We start from the raw sequence: 18,322 nt of genomic DNA, 5'->3' as shown, positions 1-18,322 counted from the left end.
ATCATACGCAAAACCCATCCAGGAATGAAGACTGCTGCCTGCAAAGCATTTCAAAGTCATTTCCAAATCCTTCCCCCTCTGATGTGGATTTCAAGTTCTATAGCCAATAGTCTGCATCCAACTCTACAATGTCCGCTTTAGGTAGGACTCTCCCACCCAGACACTGGACTTGTTCGGCTCTAGAGCATTTTTATTACAATGCAATTATAGTGACAAAAATCTCTGCTGTTAAAGCCAAAAGTCTCATATTTTTTCCCCACAGATATTACTGGCTAAAGAACTTCCTAGGAAACCCTTTTTCTCCTGCCTCATGTGGTCCTTTTCCCATTCTTATGAGCAGGGTCCACAAATGCTGGGGCTATGGTGTCCACGCCACAGAGCTCTAGCCCTGAGATTCCTAAGGGCCAGAGACCAGGTGGCACACAGGGGTACTGGCCCAAGATAGCTAGCTTAGACTATAAGCTATTTGCAGATATTTCAGGCAAATGTCTCTCCTACAGAGCTAGAGAAAAATAAGTGAGTATCTCTCCCAGCACTAGAAGAATGTTTTTAAATAGAAACCACTGGCCATGATTTCCCCCTGTGGAGAAAAACACATGTTTCTCCCCAATGTCCCTAAGTGGTTCAGGTTCATATTGAATCTGGCCCTTTTCATCAAGAGCATAAAGTGAAACCTGTAGACAGTCCAATTCCAGAAGATCGGTTGTTAGCCAATTTGAGCTTTCAAATAAAAAAAAAAAAACGAAAGGAAATTGAGCTTTAAAGAAAGAAATATTTTTATTAATTTTCTTTTCACCCTAAATCTGTAGTCTGCTTCCCAGATACAGCAATATTTTGTGATTCCAAGTTTTGATATATTAACATGTACATTTTCTCAAATTACAGCAAATAATTTAATTTTACATAATTTTTTGTGGGACAGATCTTTCTCCCTGACTCGGCATTCAAGTGTTTTGATAGAACTGGGAAAGGAGACTTTGTAGTCTGTGACCCTGCTGGCCTTGGAGGAGACTGTGTCGGTGCCACAGCCCAGCAGAAGGTACTCACATGCTGCTTCCAGGTGCCCAGAAAAGCCTTGTTGTAAACGTTGGCTTTCCTTTGACTTACAAAGTCTATTCTCTGAACTGGCTACGGAGTCACAATAGCACCTCCCAACTCTTACGTCTTCAAGGTGGCTGATAATCACTCCCTGGGGGACTCCTGTGGAACACTGGCTCTTCCCACCCCAGCCTCGGCTGTCCTTACACTTCGGAACCAGTCCTAACACGCTCTTCCATGCACAGCTGAAGACTGCGGGTGGGATCCACACTTGTACTCCTGTGATAGCAAATGCCTTTCTCCTTAGCTTCTCAGTGGGCAGACTGGGCTGAGGGAATTTTAACCAGAACCTTCCACCAGAGTCGAACAGATCTGTCTGTTAGCAGCATGAGGTCTGGCCCATCAGGAGCACAGCAGGGAAGGGCACACGAGCCAGCAAGCAGGGCAGAGTGGTGAGGAAGAGAGGGAGCCGGCGGGGTCTGTAGTCAGGCACACCTTGGCTTAGAACATGTGTGTCAGAGATCTAGGCAAATGCGACCTCACCGGAGGGGGCTGGCCACTGCTTTTCACCAGTGCATCCAATCAAGAAAATAGCCTAGCAGCACTGGTCAAATTTGCCTGAAACGGTGAATCCAGGTAATTTCCAAAATGAAAACAACAGCAACAACAAACAAACAAAAATAAAAACAAAAAAACCCACAAAGCCACGGGTAACACCACCTTTATTTTTGCTGCTTTGGACAAAGGGTACTTACCGCCGACAATCGGGCAGATCGTCTGGTGGGCTGCAAAGGAAATGAAAAAAACATTGTCTTCAGTGAGGATACACAGCCTGGTTGATTTTGAAACTTCATCTCCAACTACCCGACTTTTCTGAACGACTGTAATGACCTCCATCGCCCTCTGCAGGTGAGCACGGGGAGGAGGGGTACTTCAAGTCTCCGGAACATGGCAACACTCAGGAGAGTGCGTTCCAAATAGTGCAGGTGTGCTGTATCCGCAAACCGCTGCGCAGTGAAGGCTGCGGTGGGCGAGAATGGGGAAGGAAGGTGACTTTGAACTTCATCGCAATCTATAACCTCTATTTTTGTGATAAAGCTGACAATAGGGGCATTGAGGTGCTATTTAAGAACTAGTCTCTGGTCTGACTCTTATTCCTTAAAACTGGGACTAAAACTTGTAAGTTAATACAAGAAGAAACTTCTATCACCACACAGAAACTGAGGTAGCAGGAGTTTCTCATCTTTCTGCTAATTTGGAGAAGACGATGACTCCAAATCGTAGCCACTTAACAAGAAAGACTTCTTTTTAACTGTAGCACAATGAACATACTTATCTATCATGAGCAGATATTAAAAGAATTCGCTCAAGCAAAAATTTCTCTCATCTCTTCTTTTAATTTCAAAGTTTAGAAAATTCGGAGAACTCTGTAGAGATTGATATTTTTTAGGAAATCTTTTCTGCTTTAAAGATGGTACACGTTAACAGCAAATAAGTTTGCAAAGAAAATTTAACAGTGCACACTTCTGACATTCTATGACAGCCCAACAGAAGCTGGCTCCCCAAGGGATCTCACATTCGCAAAGTACAATCGCCTTTCTTTAAAAGCGCTCCAGAAATAAATACTCCACACTTTTGTCGGCTTTATTCACTGCTCTATCTCTAGTCAAACAGCGGACTCCCTAACACATACTACTACTCAAGAAAATCTGAATAAATGAATTCAACTTTTTCCCTAATTTGTACTGCCTCATACAGATGTTGCCTCATTACAGTAGCCTACGTGTGTCAAATAATTTTCCTTAAGGTCAGCAGAAACGATCAGAAGGTACTCGTGCCGTGACTGTGCACAATCACAAAATTCTTGATGCCATCCTTAGGTCAGTCTAGGTCAGTGGTCAGGCCAAACTGGAAGAAATATTTCTTGTCATCTCCACATCTAAGAACTTTCTTGCTGAAAGGAGCCAGAGAAGCTAAACTCATCTTTCTTTGAACTACAGAAGGAAATGAAGAGCCAGAGCCTCCATGAATAATTTTAACCCTGAGGTCTCAAGCAAAGATCAGAGCTGGACCTAAGGCCAGCTAGCAGAATGCACTGGGAATAAGATTCCGTGCAGGTGAAGCAGTCGGCTGGGATATATTCATTGCACAGATTAAGGGGATGCACAGCTCGGCAGAGGGCTCGGTCCAAAGCCCTTTCTGGGGATTAGTAGGGGAAGAGGGTGTGTATCAGATTCTCCACAGAAAAGACCACATTGCCAGCTATGACTACCATGGGTGCATTCATGATGATGGACTCACAAGTCCCTGGAAATCAGAACCAAAATTCTGTAATGCCTTTCCCAGGACAGTTACTCACATTCAATATGTATCACCAAAAAAAAAAAAAAAAAAAAAAAAGGGCAACTTTATCCATCACAGCATACAGTAAGCAAGTGCCTTGCCCTTCAATATGTTTTCAGAGCCTGGAAGAACAAAGAGCCACCTGCCAGTTACCAAACAGAGCTCAGCTTCGAAGCTCTGGCATGGTGTCCAGAACTATCCACAGCATCTCACAAGCGAAGCACAGCAGACAGAGTGACAGCCTCCAAGAGGAAAATTGGCAGCTGCCATGCTAGACAGAGGTGAGTAAAATGTATCTGACTCTCTGCTCGGTGTCAACCTATGTGTTTGATGTTGGCCTACCCTCACTGTTCACCTCATCTGTCTCACATCTGTGGCTCCTACCACACAGGGCTATCTTCTACATTTCTGCAGCTCAAATACCTACCTAGTAGACATCCTCAGTAAATGCTGAGATGAGTGGAAAGATTAAGCACCCAAAACATATGGCAATTCTGAACACCTGAATGTACTGAACAGACCCAGTGAGGATTTCCAGAGACAGCGCAATCCAAACACTGCTCTACAGGGCCTGAAAGTCGTTCTGATCCACAGGACTTAACACCTTTTTATAATTCAGCACAAGAATTCAAAATGTAAAAGCCTAGGAAATAAATGCAAAAACAAAGTTTGCCTCTCCAGGCTGTCTAATCGTCCTTTAAAAAATACTTTTTATTTTTTTACTGTAAAATCATTTTATAACTTCCTGTATAAACTTTACCAGCTCTTCTATATCATATTAAAAAAGACTTTTCTTAAAATTTCCCTTCCAGTAACCATCATAAGTGATTTTCTTTCTCACGGCAAACAGTGGAGACTGAGACTGTCTTTCACTCAGTTAGCAGGACTGATTATGCATGCAAGTGTGGACGCCTTCCTGGAAAGTCCCGTCAGCATTCACAGCCTTAAATCTATAAATGATTGGACTATATTTATTGGATACGAAATAGGCGAGACTGCTGTTTTTTACTCTTTAAAACATTAGCATTTAAAGTACTCATTGGAGACTCAGGCTGTTGGGCAGGCCTGTGAGGGGACAAAGGGACATTAGGAATTTCACCTGACTTGTCGATTAAGCCTGCATTCTCAGGAAAACTGGTGGATCTCAGGCAGGGAAGGAAAGCTTTTTGAAGGAAAAGTCATCACAAGATGGACAAAACCAGTAAGGGCGGGGCTTTGTCACTGTGGTATGTAAATGCAGGGAACATCGGAAGCAAAGGCTACTCTAGGGGATGTGGAGTCTTCAACTTTAAGGGCCTGGTGGCAAAAGCAACGTGGAACTCCAATCTGAGCATGTCAAAGTGCACAGGGATAGCCAGATCCAAGCTGAATCAGATCACTGGATTTTGTCAAATACTGCTGGAAACATATGGACAGTTCTACTGAAATCTGGAAGTATTTTATTTTTATGAGAAAACAATATGGTCCTGATGCTGACCACACGTTTCCAAACAAAACCCAACAGTTAAGTTGCTTTTGATTCTCAAAAACAAATAAGAGGTTACATAGAAATGTTCCTCTTTTCAAAACTGGGACAGAGGGAAAGCTGTAAATTAGAGTCTTGGTTGGGGATCGGAGAAGACTGACAAATGGACACTGGATTACCAGATTTTCATGACTGTAACAAACGGACCGGGAGGTCAGAGAATTGGGATCAGGAGACTAAGACATCTTTCTTGCTTCGCTACTTGGCAAGTAGAGGCACCCAGGGGAAATGGTATTATTTCTCTGTTTGCTGTAGTTAAAACAGGGATAATATCTGCCTATTTTGAAAAAGATAGTGCTTCTCTGACATTACTACTCTCTTTCCTTGATGTATTTTTTCTTCATAGTAAATATCCAATTATTTTGACTCTCCCTTGCCCACTGAAATGCAAGCTCCACAAAGGCAAAGAGTTTTGCTTCTGTTCCCTGTGGGATCCACAGACAGAACAGGGGAGCATGACAGGTACACGCATGTCTCTGTCAAGGTAAGAATCTGGCCTCCTCCTTTAGGGTTATTGTGCAGATCAGACAAAATAATGGATGTGAAAGGACTTTGTAAATTGCTGAGTGTAATGATTGTGATGCATTATTTCAGTCATTTATCATCCCTCTCTGCTAAAGCACTGCACCGTGCACAAAGCACTTTGAAATTCACAGCAGTGGTGGAGGATGTTCGAAGAGGACCTCCCTTGCTATAGCTGTCCATTCACCAGAGTCAACGCTGTGCATATTCAATGATATAACTGGAAAATGCAATCCGAATTGAATTTTAATTTAGTGGAAAAGAAATCAATCCAAATACTGTCTCAGAGTTTTTAACCCTTAACTGCTAACTGACTGACCATTCCACTTTTCACACAACTGTGTGAATGCCCTGCCGTTAGGTTTTAAGCTGGCTTTGGCTTACAAGATAGGTAAAAAGTCTTGCCTAGAAAAGATTGTGGTTAATAGTAATAATATCAAAATATATAATATATTGACATAAAATAAAATGAAATGTAAAACAACAAACATCAACAACAGAAATAATAAGAATGTAAGGTTAAAAAAGAATATGTGTAAGACAACTATGTAAGCAAATACACACACATATCCGTTATATATATCCTAACAGGCTTGATTTGCTTTTTAGTGGAGAAGGGAAGACTGTTGTTGCTATCCAATATCCACCATGTGCGAAGGTTTTTAGGTTTTCTGACTGACAAATCAATTCAAATGTCAGTCCTTACGGAGAAATCCAAATGCTTTTTTTGGTGCCTTAATCTAAAAACATTAAGGTTAGTTACACTTAGCCAACTGTCCTAAAATTATATCTTGCCATTTTCCAAGAAAATCCAGGCATTTATCATTTTCTTTTGTTTGGTTCTAGCATTTATGTGGCACATTGACTTTGGATCACAAACTTTATGATTTTCCAAACTGTCGATGAATGCTAAATACATGGTAGAGACAGGCAGTTTTGTTTTAAAGTTATTTCTTTGTTGATTCTGTTAAAGATTATTTCAAAGAATGAATTTCATTGTTTAAATACCATGTAGGAGTTTTGATATCATGACAAACTCCTCTAAATTATTAACCACAACAATAGGAACCCAATCAAAGGATCTGTAACTAGATATTTTTTTTTTCTCTCTCATGACCCTTTTAGTTTATAAGTTCAAATGTAAGAGCTGTAGGGGAATGGCTGTCATCACAGTTACATCTCATTTCCTACTTTTTAGTCCATCTCCTTTCAGACATTCATAGTGTTACTGCGAAGGGTCAAATATAAGTATCTATTCCAAGTTCTGAGCTTTTGGGAGGTCATTATATTTCAACAGAGAGCATATCTGAATTATTGCCTAATTATTATAATACCCTGAGAGTTTCTTCAATTAAAAAAATAAAGCATTAATACTTTCACATATTGTGTATCCTTCCATTGTTTTTGATATTAGACATGGCTCCTCTTAGGCAAATATTCAGAACCTAAAAAATAATTTATAATTCACTCACTGGGGCAGAGAGTTTATGAAATCAACAGTCTTTCATTTTCGCAGTGAAAGGCAGACTCCGTTCTCCTTGATGAATTTATCTATTATCGCACTCTTTGCCCTGAAGGAATTCCCAGTATCTGCTTTAAGAGACAGCAGGACGAAGGGATAGACACAGAAACAACATAGGAAATGGAAAATGCCTCATGGATGCACTCAACTGAAACATACCAAGGCCAGGCGAGACTACACACAGACACGTACCTCTGGTTTACTTAGTCTCAACAATCTTGTTTACAGTAGTATCCATTCAGATGCAGGCAACAAGAACAATATTTAAAATTGCAATTTTGATAATTAAATGCAGGATCTTAAAGACACACCTACCTCCTGTTTAGTGACTTTGGATCCATCTTTGCCCTCTGTGTTCTCTGGAGACTAGAAAGAAAATACATCAGTGAATTATATTTAAATTGGAAAATACATTAGATGAGGACTAAAACATAAAAAGCTATTTTAATTCCTTGGACAGAGAAGTCAGCAGACTTCTTTGCAGGCAGGGAAAAAGGAAGTTTATAAGAAGAGTTTAACACAGAAACACACAGCATTGAATTGCATAACTGCTCTTAACTGATGTGAGCCTCTGCTCTCAATATTCATTGACCATTTCCATTTTTAAAAGGTATTTAAGAAACAGAGAGGAGGTGTGGCAGAGAGAAAGAGACAGAGAGAGAGATCTGAGAACACATTCTTGTCTACTAGTTTACTCCCCAAATGCCCTATATAGCCAGACTGGGTTGGGGCTAGGCCAAGAACCTAATCCAGGTCTCATATGTGGGTGGCAGGGACCCAACCACCTTAGCCATCAATTGCTGCCTCCCAGGGTCTGCCTTGTCAGGAAGCTGGGATGGGGAGCAGGAGCCAGAAAATAAACCCAGACACTCTGATAGAGGACATGGGCACTAAATAACCACTAAACCAAACACCTATCCCAGCGATTTTCATTTATCTTTGATAATTCTACTACCAATAGTCAGTATCGGGGCACCTGGGATACTGTTTCCCTTGCTTGTTCCAGTCACCTTGCCCCTTTAAGATAAGGGCTGCATGCTGGTGAAGTCCAGGCCAACCACAAAAACGCATTTTCATTCTATATTTGCCTAGCTTTGATTTCCAGTCCATTTCTTGATAATCCTTTCCATTATCAACTCCAGCATCAGCATGACAGACACCCTGCCACCCAAGCCGACTGTTCCAAGTTTGATCCATCCCTGGGGGGCAGCACTTGCCCACTCCTATGACAGCCCAAACCTGACTTTTTATATGCTGCAGACAATGGGGAAAACATTAGTTATATTTTCCTTATATTTGAAAGTAACACATACTTTAGATTCACATGAAACTCCACATATGCCAACATTTTTTGGCTGAGTTAATAAATAATATTAAAACAATGAAATTAATTAGAAAATTAAATAACTTAACATTTTATAAGTACATGAAGCAGTGAATACCCAGGCTCTTCAAGCACAAGTGAACAGTTGATATGAATATAACACCCAATACAATTATGCAAGTAGCAAAATGAAACAGCTGTGGGGTAATGTCTCATCTGACAAAATGAGAACAAAATTTTGAAGATCATAAAATGCACTTTTGGTGGTCCTGACAATACTGTAAATAAATTGATAAGTCTTTTCCAAAAACATCTTGGTAATATAAAAAAGACCCATAGGATTGATTACAGGATGATCCAGTAATTCCAAATATTGGACTCAAAAAAGCAACTTTGTAAAATTATATTTTATTTGTACTATTTTTAATGTGAAATAACTAGAAGCAACACATGTATCATTAAATAATATAGAAAAGATTAGGGAAATTGTGTATTTAATTTATTTTATTAATTTAATGAGATTAAAAACCATTAGGCAAGGTAAATACACAGAAAGTTCATATAAAATGCTGAATTAAAAACCTAAAATAATAAAACAGTTTGAAAAAACACAGGTCTTAAGTACGTATGAATATTTTTGGAAACAAAGCTTCCTTCAAGGCAAAGGAAACAGTGAACCTTCTCTGTTCTCTGGAGCTTGCAGTCTATCAGGTCCCTCTTTCCAGAACCTCCCATGTCCATGGACCACTCTCCTGTTCCCAAATGGACCAACTCTTTATCTCTCCTTTGTGAACCTTCTCTGTCATAACGACTGAGTTTTTTCTATGGTTCCCACTGTCTTACTCAGGAGTGTCCGGTTCACAGATCTAGTGTTACATCAGTAAGAAGAGATGGAGACAGCTGAATCTTAGGGAGTCTGAGCATATGAAGATAATTCTGAGGTGTGCCTCTCAGCTTTGCTTATTTCCACAGATACAAGCCCAACCTCTGGCCAAACATAAGGACCTCTGTTGTAGGTTCAGTCCAAGGTACTCTATCTGCAATCAAGAGGCAGTTATGGAGGCAGCACATCACTATTATCAGAAAAATGGGTTAATAATAATATATTCAATACTCTTCTATGCAGTGGATTAGTGATAGGTAAAAAATATCAACCTAAAAATATATGTATCGAATGCAACTTACTCAAAAAGAGAAACTTGGAAAGAGACTGTATGGAAAAGCAGGCATACTGAGAGTGTAGATGACTTCAGATGAATGAACACAGGACTTCAGATGTGAAGAATTACAACTCCAGGCCATTGCTCCAGAAGGGCTTTCTACTAACAGGTACGTTAACATATTTACAGTCAGGAACAGGCAATGATTATACTGGGGCCAGCAGGGTACTACAACATGAGCACAGGAAGTGTACACAAGGCACCTGGCTGGAATCGTGACTCTGTCCAGAGCTGTGTGATCTGAGGCGATGACTTGATCACAGTGGCTCAGGCTCTTCATCCACAAATGACAGATAATGACATCTAACTCAAAGGGACACACTGACGATCAAGCGAGGTGTTGCAGGAAGCACTTCACAAACGGTGAATTGTGACACAGACATTGTGCAATAGATGAGACACAGACTGAAAGGCTATTCTGAATGATGAGGTATGAAATTATAGTCAACAGACCCTTAACAATGAATGTTTCCTTACAACCAGGTTACCTGCAAACTGGTCATCTGTTTTTGTTCTAGAATAAGAGACATACATTTTGGAAAGAACTAACATTACTGGCTGCCTTGATACAAGCCTTCTCCACCATTAACATTTAGCCATGAGGCTGGATACAGGAAGGAAGAGGGCACTGTATGAAAGAACTAAAGCAGAAACCCAAAGCTTTTTGTTCCAAGGGACTGTGATAAAGACAAACAAAAATAAGGAAATTAAGGTTTGGGAGTCTATGCAGGTGATCTCAGATATACTTCAACTTCTAGTGCCCCAGTGGGAAGGACAAAGGGAGTGAGATGGGATGCAGAGAATGCTGAAGCGAAGAGGTTCTTGCCCCACCCCCAGGACAGGGGAAGGTATATTTACCCAGGTTAAACCAAGAGTGGTCAAGAGGGCGTGATCCAGGGTCAAACAAAACTCTCCTGTTCCCATAGCTGAGGCTCGCTCGGCTCTCACAAGGCCTGGGTACTGAGCTGCAAGCCAGCCTGGAGGTAGGGGAGACACAGGGTGGACAGATTCTGGCCCCACCAAGAGCTAATCTCAGAGCAAAGCAGCAGGCGGCTGATGGATCACTGAATCCCCAAGTCTTGGATCAGGACAGAGAATCAGCCAATGGGTCTGAACTTTGAGACTGAAGGATTATTCTAAGGGGACATGACTGATCCAGAGTATTCTCTACAGGACAGGTAGCTCTGGTTTTATTGTGTGAGTGGAGCTGAGCATCACCAAGTCTAGAGGGTACACTGAAAAGGTTCCGGGACCTGTCATTTTCAGGTAAATGTTGTCATCAGTGCTGTCTTTCAGGAGGGGGTGGAGAGCTCCTTGTGGCTCTGAGGGGCACTGGGATAAGGTGGGTCAATGCACAATATAGGGATTTGTGTTGAAGCTCATATGGAGGCTTAAAGATTTACTCCAGATCTAAGGAGTCGCAGGGGGCTAAAGACGAATAGTCACTGTGGATGTTGGTGTCTTCAACTAAATGGAGGAGCTGTCTTCCTAGGAGATGAAGGATCCTTGGTGGCTGATGCGATGTGTCCAGATGTTTTCTGACTGTTGGAATCCAGGCTTACAGATTTCAGCACACACAGCTGGTGGGGTGTGGCCACACATCATGGTAGAAACAAGGACGGTTCCTCCCCACACCCCGTGCCAGGGCTGACACGCACCACAGCCTTTCCCTGTTCTCTCCAGGAAGTGATTTAATTTTTTTGCTGTTAGCTTCTAGAGCTTTTTCAGGGAGCTGCTTATGTGGGGTCAGGCGCCTATACTCTCTCCCCTGTGCCAGCCCCAGTTTCCTAACACCCTCTAACACTCCCTAGGAAGAACAAAAATCGGGGGAGGGAGGGAGGAAGGCATGCTCTATCAGATTACAAGACTTAAAAATAATGCAATAAACAGCATAGGTAGCTAACACTTATCCAGCAATCTCATATTTTAAAGAGACAAACCAGACCCCAGGACAGAAAGCATGAAAATAAAAAGATGTTAGGCTAAAATTAAAAACTAGAAACAACCCACATATCCATCATTGGGAGGACAATTAAGTGCACTATGGTATGTAATGAAACAGTGTGTAGTACTGAAAACGCGTGAACGCAGATAAATCTCACAAACAAAATGATGGACAAAAAAGGAAGTTGTGGTGTGATTCCAAATACAGTTATAAATACTTATAGTTCAAAACACTGGCCTATCCCTGGTTGTTGAAGGCATTTGGGGATAGCTGGAAGATTTATCTCTCTATATTTGTCTCTGTCTCTGTCTTTCAAATAAAATGAAAATAAATACCAAAAATTTGTAAAGCAAAAAGAAGCAGGTGAAATTAAAATATTTCATCTAACCAAATATGTCTAAAATGTAAACATATCAGCATGCAAATAATATACAAATTATCAGGAGATATTTCACAATTTTTTGTATCAAATTTTTAAAATCTGGTATGTATTTTATAATTACAGCACATCTCCATGCAAACACTATAGTTATTGTGACTATCTGATTTGTACTAAGAATTCATATTAGTTATAGCAATTTCATTCAGGTTGTTCCAAACATATCTTAAATTTTCCTATAATCTTCTCATGTCAGTTTTTACATTTAAGTTAGTTAAAATTAAGTAAAATTTAAAATTAGCTTCTCATTCTTTTTATATACTTAATAACCTTATGCAGTGAGTGGCTACCACACTGAACAGGGAAGCTCTAGACAATAACAACCACAGGCGATGGGAAAGGGGTAGCTAGCTAAGATGTTAAAGGTTGTATCATCTTGAAGATGATACAGATACAGAATAATTTTAGATCCTGTTAAAATAAAATTTAAAGATCACTGTTAAAAAATATAAGAACCTTCTAAGATCAATCCCATTCACAATAGCTACAAAAACAATCAAATACCTTGGAATAAACTTAACCAAGGACGTTAAAGATCTCAATGATGAAAATTACAAAACCTTAAAGAAAGAAATAGAAGAGGATACCAAGAAATGGAAAAATCTTCCATGCTCATGGATTGGAAGAATCAATATCATCAAAATGTCCATTCTCCCAAAAGCAATTTATAAATTCAATGCAATACCAATCAAGATACCGAAGACCTTCTTCTCAGATCTGGAAAAATTGGTGCTGAAATTTATATGGAGGCACAAGAGACCTCGAATAGCTAAAGCAATCTTGTACAACAAAAACAAAGCCGGAGGCATCACAATACCAGATTTCAGGACATACTACAGGGCAGTTGTAATCAAAACAGCATGGTACTGGAACAGAAACAGATGGATAGACCAATGGAACAGAATTGAAACACCAGAAATCAACCCAAACATCTACAGCCAACTTATATTTGATCAAGGATCTAAAACCAATTCCTGGAGCAAGGACAGTCTATTCAATAAATGGTGCTGGGAAAACTGGATTTCCACGTGCAGAAGCATGAAGCAAGACCCCTACCTTACACCTTACACAAAAATCCACTCAACATGGATTAAAGACCTAAATCTACGACCTGACACCATCAAGTTACTAGAGAACATTGGAGAAACCCTTCAAGATATTGGCACAGGCAAAGAGTTTCTGGAAAAGACCCGGGAGGCACAGGCAGTCAAAGCCAAAATTAACTATTGGGATTGCATCAAATTGAGAAGTTTCTGTACTGCAAAAGAAACAGTCAGGAGAGTGAAGAGACAACCGACAGAATGGGAAAAAATATTTGCAAACTATGCAACAGATAAAGGGTTAATAACCAGAATCTACAAAGAGATCAAGAAACTCCACAAAAACAAAACCAACAACCCAATTAAGAGATGGGCCAAGGACCTCAATAGACATTTTTCAAAAGAGGAAATCCAAATGGCCAACAGGCACATGAAAAAATGTTCAAGGTCATTAGCAATCAGGGAAATGCAAATCAAAACCACAATGAGGTTTCACCTCACCCCGGTTAGAATGGCTCACATGCAGAAATCTACCAACAACAGATGCTGGCGAGGATGTGGGGAAAATGGACACTAACCCACTGTTGGTGGGAATGCAAACTGGTCAAGCCACTATGGAAGTCAGTCTGGAGATTCCTCAGAAACCTGAAGATAACCCTACCGTTCGACCCAGCCATCCCACTCCTTGGAATTTACCCAAAGGAATTTAAATTGGCAAACAAAAAAGCGGTCTGCACCCTAATGTTTATTGCAGCTCAATTCACAATAGCTAAGACCTGGAACCAACCTAAATGCCCATCAACGGTAGACTGGATAAAGAAATTATGGGACATGTACTCTTTAGAATACTATACCGCACTAAGAAACAACGAAATCCAGTCATTTGCAACAAAATGGAGGAATCTGGAACACATCATGCTGAGTGAAATAAGCCAATCCCAAAGGGACAATTACCATATGTTCTCCCTGATCGGTGACAACTGACTGAACACCAAAAAGGAAACCTCCTGAAGTGAAATGGACACTATGGGAAACGGTGACTTGATCAGCATAGCCCTGACTGTTAATGAACAACTTAATACATTATCCCTCTTAGTAGTTTTTTTGTCTGTTCTACTTAATATGACTGGTTTAATTCTGTAATTAATACACAGTTACTCTTAAGTGTTAAAAATTAACTGAAATGTGATCCCTGTTAAACATAAGAGTGGGAATAAGAGAGGGAAGAGATGTATAATTTGGGACATGCTCAAGCTGACTTGCCCCAAATGGTAGAGTTAGAAACATACCAGGGGATTCCAATTTAATCCCATCAAGGTGGCATGTACCAATGCCATGTCACTACACCAAGTGATCAATTTCAGTTCACAATTGATCATAATGAAAGGACTAAGAGTCAAAGGGAGCACATAAACAAGTCTAGTACCTGCTAACACTAACCGATGGAATAAATAAAGGGGAGAATGATCCAACATGGGAAGTGAGATACTCAGCAGACTCATAGAATGGCAGATGTCCTAAATAGCACTCTGGCCTCAGAATCAGCCCTAAAGGCATTCAGATCTGGCTGAAAAGCCCATGAGAGTATTTCAGGCATGGAAAGCCAAGACACTCTGGCAAAAGATCTCTACGAGTGAGATCCCAGTGGAAAGAACAGGTCTTCAAAGAAGGAGGTACCTTTCTCTGAAGGGAGGAGAGAACCTCCACTTTGACTATGACCTTGTCTAAACAAGATAAGAATCGGAGAACTCAGAGGGCTTCCATAGCCTTGGAAACTCATGACTGGAGCATAGGGAGATTACTGATGCCATAGACAGGAGTGTCAATTGGTAAAGTCAACAACAGGAGTCACTGTGCACTTAACTCCTCATGTAGGATCTCTGTCCTTAATGTGCTGTGTATTGAGATTTAATGCTATAACGAGTACCCAAACAATATATTTCACTTTGTGTTTCTATGGGGGTGCAAACTGTTGAAATCTTTACTTAATGTATACTAAACTGATCCTCTGTAAAAAAAAAAAAAAAAAGAAAAAAAAAGAAATTATCAACTCCCAACTTGACTCTCACTGGGATTAAACATGACAATAGGTCTGATCTGATTTCATCATCATTTAAAAAAAAATCATCTATTATTTTTCACTCTATGTTTCTGTGTGGGAGCAAACTGCTGAAATCCTTACTTAATGTATACTAAGCTGATCTTCTGTATATTAAGATAATCGAAAATGAATCTTGATGTGAATGGAAGGGGAGAGGGAGTGGGAAAGGGGAGGGTAGTGGGTGGGAGGGACGGTATGTGGGGGAAGCCATTGTAATCCATAAATCGTACTTTGGAAATTTATATTCATTAAATAAAAGTTAAAAAAAATATAAGAACCTAAGTCTTGCATTGTGGTATAGTGGGTAAAGCCACTGCCTGCGATGCCAGCCTCCCATATGGGTGCTGGTTAATGTCCTTGCTGCTTTATTTCTGATACAACTTCCTGATAATGGCACAGGAAAAACAGCTGGAGATGGCCAGTGTTTTGGCCCCATCACTCATGTGGGAGATCCGGATGAAGCTCCTGTCTCCTGGCTTCTGTCTGTCCCAGCCCTGGCCATTGCCAACAACTTGGGGAGTGAACTAGCAAATGGAAGATTCTCATTCATATTCTCTCTCTCTCTCCCCTCCATCCCCCATAACTCTTTCAAATAAATAACTCTTTAAAAAATGTACAAAATTATAAAGATGTAAGAACAGAGGTGAGCACTGTAGTTCACTGGGCTAAGCTCCTGCTTGGGATATCTGCACCCGATATCAGAGAGCCTCTGACTGAGTCTTGCATCTGCTTCCAATTGAGCTTCTTTTAATGGGCACCCTGAGATGCAGCAGGTGATGCCTCAAGTCCTTGGGCCCCTGACACCCATGTGGGAGACCTGGATGGAGTTTCTGGCTCCTGGCTTTGGCCTAGCTCAGCATCAGCTGTTGCAAGCATCTGGAGAATGAACCAGATGATGGAAGATATCTTCCTCTCTCTCTTTTCTTTAAATATTTGTTTATTTGAAAGTCAGTTACACAGAGAGAGGAGAGGCAGAGAGAGAGAGGTCTTCCATCCACTGGTTCACTCCACAACTGGCTGCAATGGTCGGAGCTGTGCCAATCTGAAGCCAGGAGCCAGGAGCTTCTTCCAGGTCTCCCATGCGGGTGCAGGGGCCCAAGGACTTGAGCCATCTTCCATTGCTTTCCCAGGCCATAGCAGTGAGCTGGATCGGAAGTGGAGCAGCAGGGACTTGAACTGGCACCCATATGGGATGCCGGCATTGCAGGCGGCGGCTTTACCGCTATGCCACAGTGCTGGCCCTGCTCTCTCTCTCTTTCTCTCTGTCTGCCTTTCAAATAAACTAAACTTGAAAAAAGTAACAGAAATAATACCTATAACCTTCCAAATCAGGAGGAATGAAAGAAAAGGCAAAGAAAAACAAAATAAAAACACATGATAAATAGGAAATACGCAGTAAATAATTAGAAGAAGTCCAAATAGGCCAGGACTCACATTATACCTAAGCAGATTATACCCATTCATTATAATGTGAAATGACAGAGGGAAGAAACAGAGCAAATATATTCATAGCGCCTGGTTCCACTTTTATCAATTTAAAGTATGTACCAATCAATATTACAGACACAAATATGTATGTGTATAAAAAGAGACTGGAATCATACACACCAAATTCAAGATAATGGTTATCTCTAGGAAGGCTGATGAGGCAAGGGGCCAAGGCAGGTTTTCTTTCTTCTTTTTTTTTTATTGACAGGCAGAGTGGACAGTGAGAGAGAGACAGAGAGAAGGGTCTTCCTTTTCTGCTGGTTCACCCCTCAATAGCCGCTGCGGCCGGCGCACCACGCTGATCTGAAGCCAGGAGCCAGGTGCTTCTCCTGGTCTCCCATGGGGTGCAGGGCCCAAGGACTTGGGCCATCCTCCACTGCACTCCCTGGCCACAGCAGAGAGCTGGCCTGGAAGAGGGGCAACCAGGACAGAATCCAGCGCCCCAACCGGGACTTGAATCCGGTGTGCCGGCGCCACAGGCGGAGGATTAGCCTATTGAGCTGCGGTGCTGGCCAAGGAAGGTTTTCAAGGGAACATAACTGTATTTTCCTTAAACCTTACCAAGAAAAGAAATTTGGAATTAAAAAAAAGTTTTTATTAATTTGAAAGTCAGGAGTTACACAGGGTAGATGGGGCAGAGGAGAGAGAGACAGAGAAAGAGACAAACAGAGAGATCTTCCATTTGCTGGTTCACTTCTGAAACAGTCACAAAGGCTGAGGCTGGGCCAGCCCAAGCCAGGAATCTGGAACTCCATGTGGGTCACCTATGGGTGGAAGGGACCCACCAGACACACTGCCAGGAGCTGGATCAGAAGTGGAGCAGCCAGGACTTGAACCAGCACTCATATGGGATGCTTGTGTCCCAGGTGGAGGCTTAACCCACTGAATCATGATGCTGGCCCCCATGCTCAGAATTTTTGTCCCACAGACTGTAAGGAATCAACATATATTGCTGGGGTTCTTTTTGTGGTTCCCACCACACAGAAGAGCACTCTGGGCATAATGAGCTCCCAGTTTCTTCTTCTTAACTTAAGCTCTTCAGAGAAGAAAGGAAAATTCTTAACATCATTCAACAGGTGCTTGGGAACTGCTCCAGATGGCATTAGCTTGTGGACTTGTTAATGCAGATAAAGGCAGTAATAGCTAAAGGAAGTGTAACTCTAGTTAGTATACCCCTAGGGCCATCATCCTCAGCCACAAAGGAGATCTCAGGGTTCTCAGCAGGGAGTGCTGGACCTTCCTATGTCAAACTTCCCAAGTCTTAACTGGTAAGCGAAGGCTGTGACATATTACTTCCAAGAGTTTAAGCAACACCAACCATGCTTTACAACTTCTGTGAATCAGCTAAAAACTGAATACTTAACGGAACTCAAGCCATCATTTTCAGCTGGCGTAGAATAAATCCCACATCAACTCCTGGGTTAGCCATGCCAATGCGGAAAAGCTGGAGTAGCTACAACAGCACAAAGAAACCAACAGTCGTTTCTTTGAGCCTATAGAATGTATTATGTTGAGGGGATTTTCCTCCAATTTGCTGGCCAGTATTTTAAAATTATTATTTTTGTATTATATAACAATTTATATTTAACAATTATTTGGTATTCTCTGTCACAAATCTAACTCTGGAGAAAAAAGGCCACCAGTAATAAGCTGGTTGGTAGAAGAAAAGAACAACAACAAAAAAAATCAAATAACCTTCCAAGAGAGGGACTGAAAGGTGCCTATACCTAACTCTATCACTCTTTGGGGGTGAAATTAACAAGACCCAACTACTTGTTTAACACAAGGTTAATTTTCCCAAAAAATGGAAGCATG

The 18,322-nt window shown here is 41.1% G+C and overlaps 1 protein-coding gene across 4 annotated transcripts in view; it reads right to left on the bottom strand.

Annotated features, from left to right (window-relative positions):
- HMGN3 (high mobility group nucleosomal binding domain 3) overlaps nucleotides 1-18,322 on the bottom strand; it is a 31,436-nt gene that overhangs the window by 2,691 nt on the left and 10,423 nt on the right. For all 4 annotated transcript variants that reach the window (XM_008263133.4, XM_008263132.5, XM_008263134.5 and 1 more), the window contains exons 2-3: nucleotides 7,266-7,316; nucleotides 1,794-1,823 (exon numbers count right to left, since the gene is read on the bottom strand). In XM_008263133.4, coding sequence (XP_008261355.1) covers nucleotides 1,794-1,823; nucleotides 7,266-7,316 — 81 coding nt within the window. The remainder of the gene's footprint in view (nucleotides 1-1,793; nucleotides 1,824-7,265; nucleotides 7,317-18,322) is intronic.

Source organism: Oryctolagus cuniculus, chromosome 5 (genome assembly GCF_051225735.1).
Source record: "Oryctolagus cuniculus isolate XC-2025 breed Fujian yellow rabbit chromosome 5, ASM5122573v1, whole genome shotgun sequence".
NCBI lineage: Eukaryota > Metazoa > Chordata > Mammalia > Lagomorpha > Leporidae > Oryctolagus > Oryctolagus cuniculus.
Note: the sequence above shows the minus strand (reverse complement) of the source record. Positions and strands in the feature narration are given on the sequence as shown.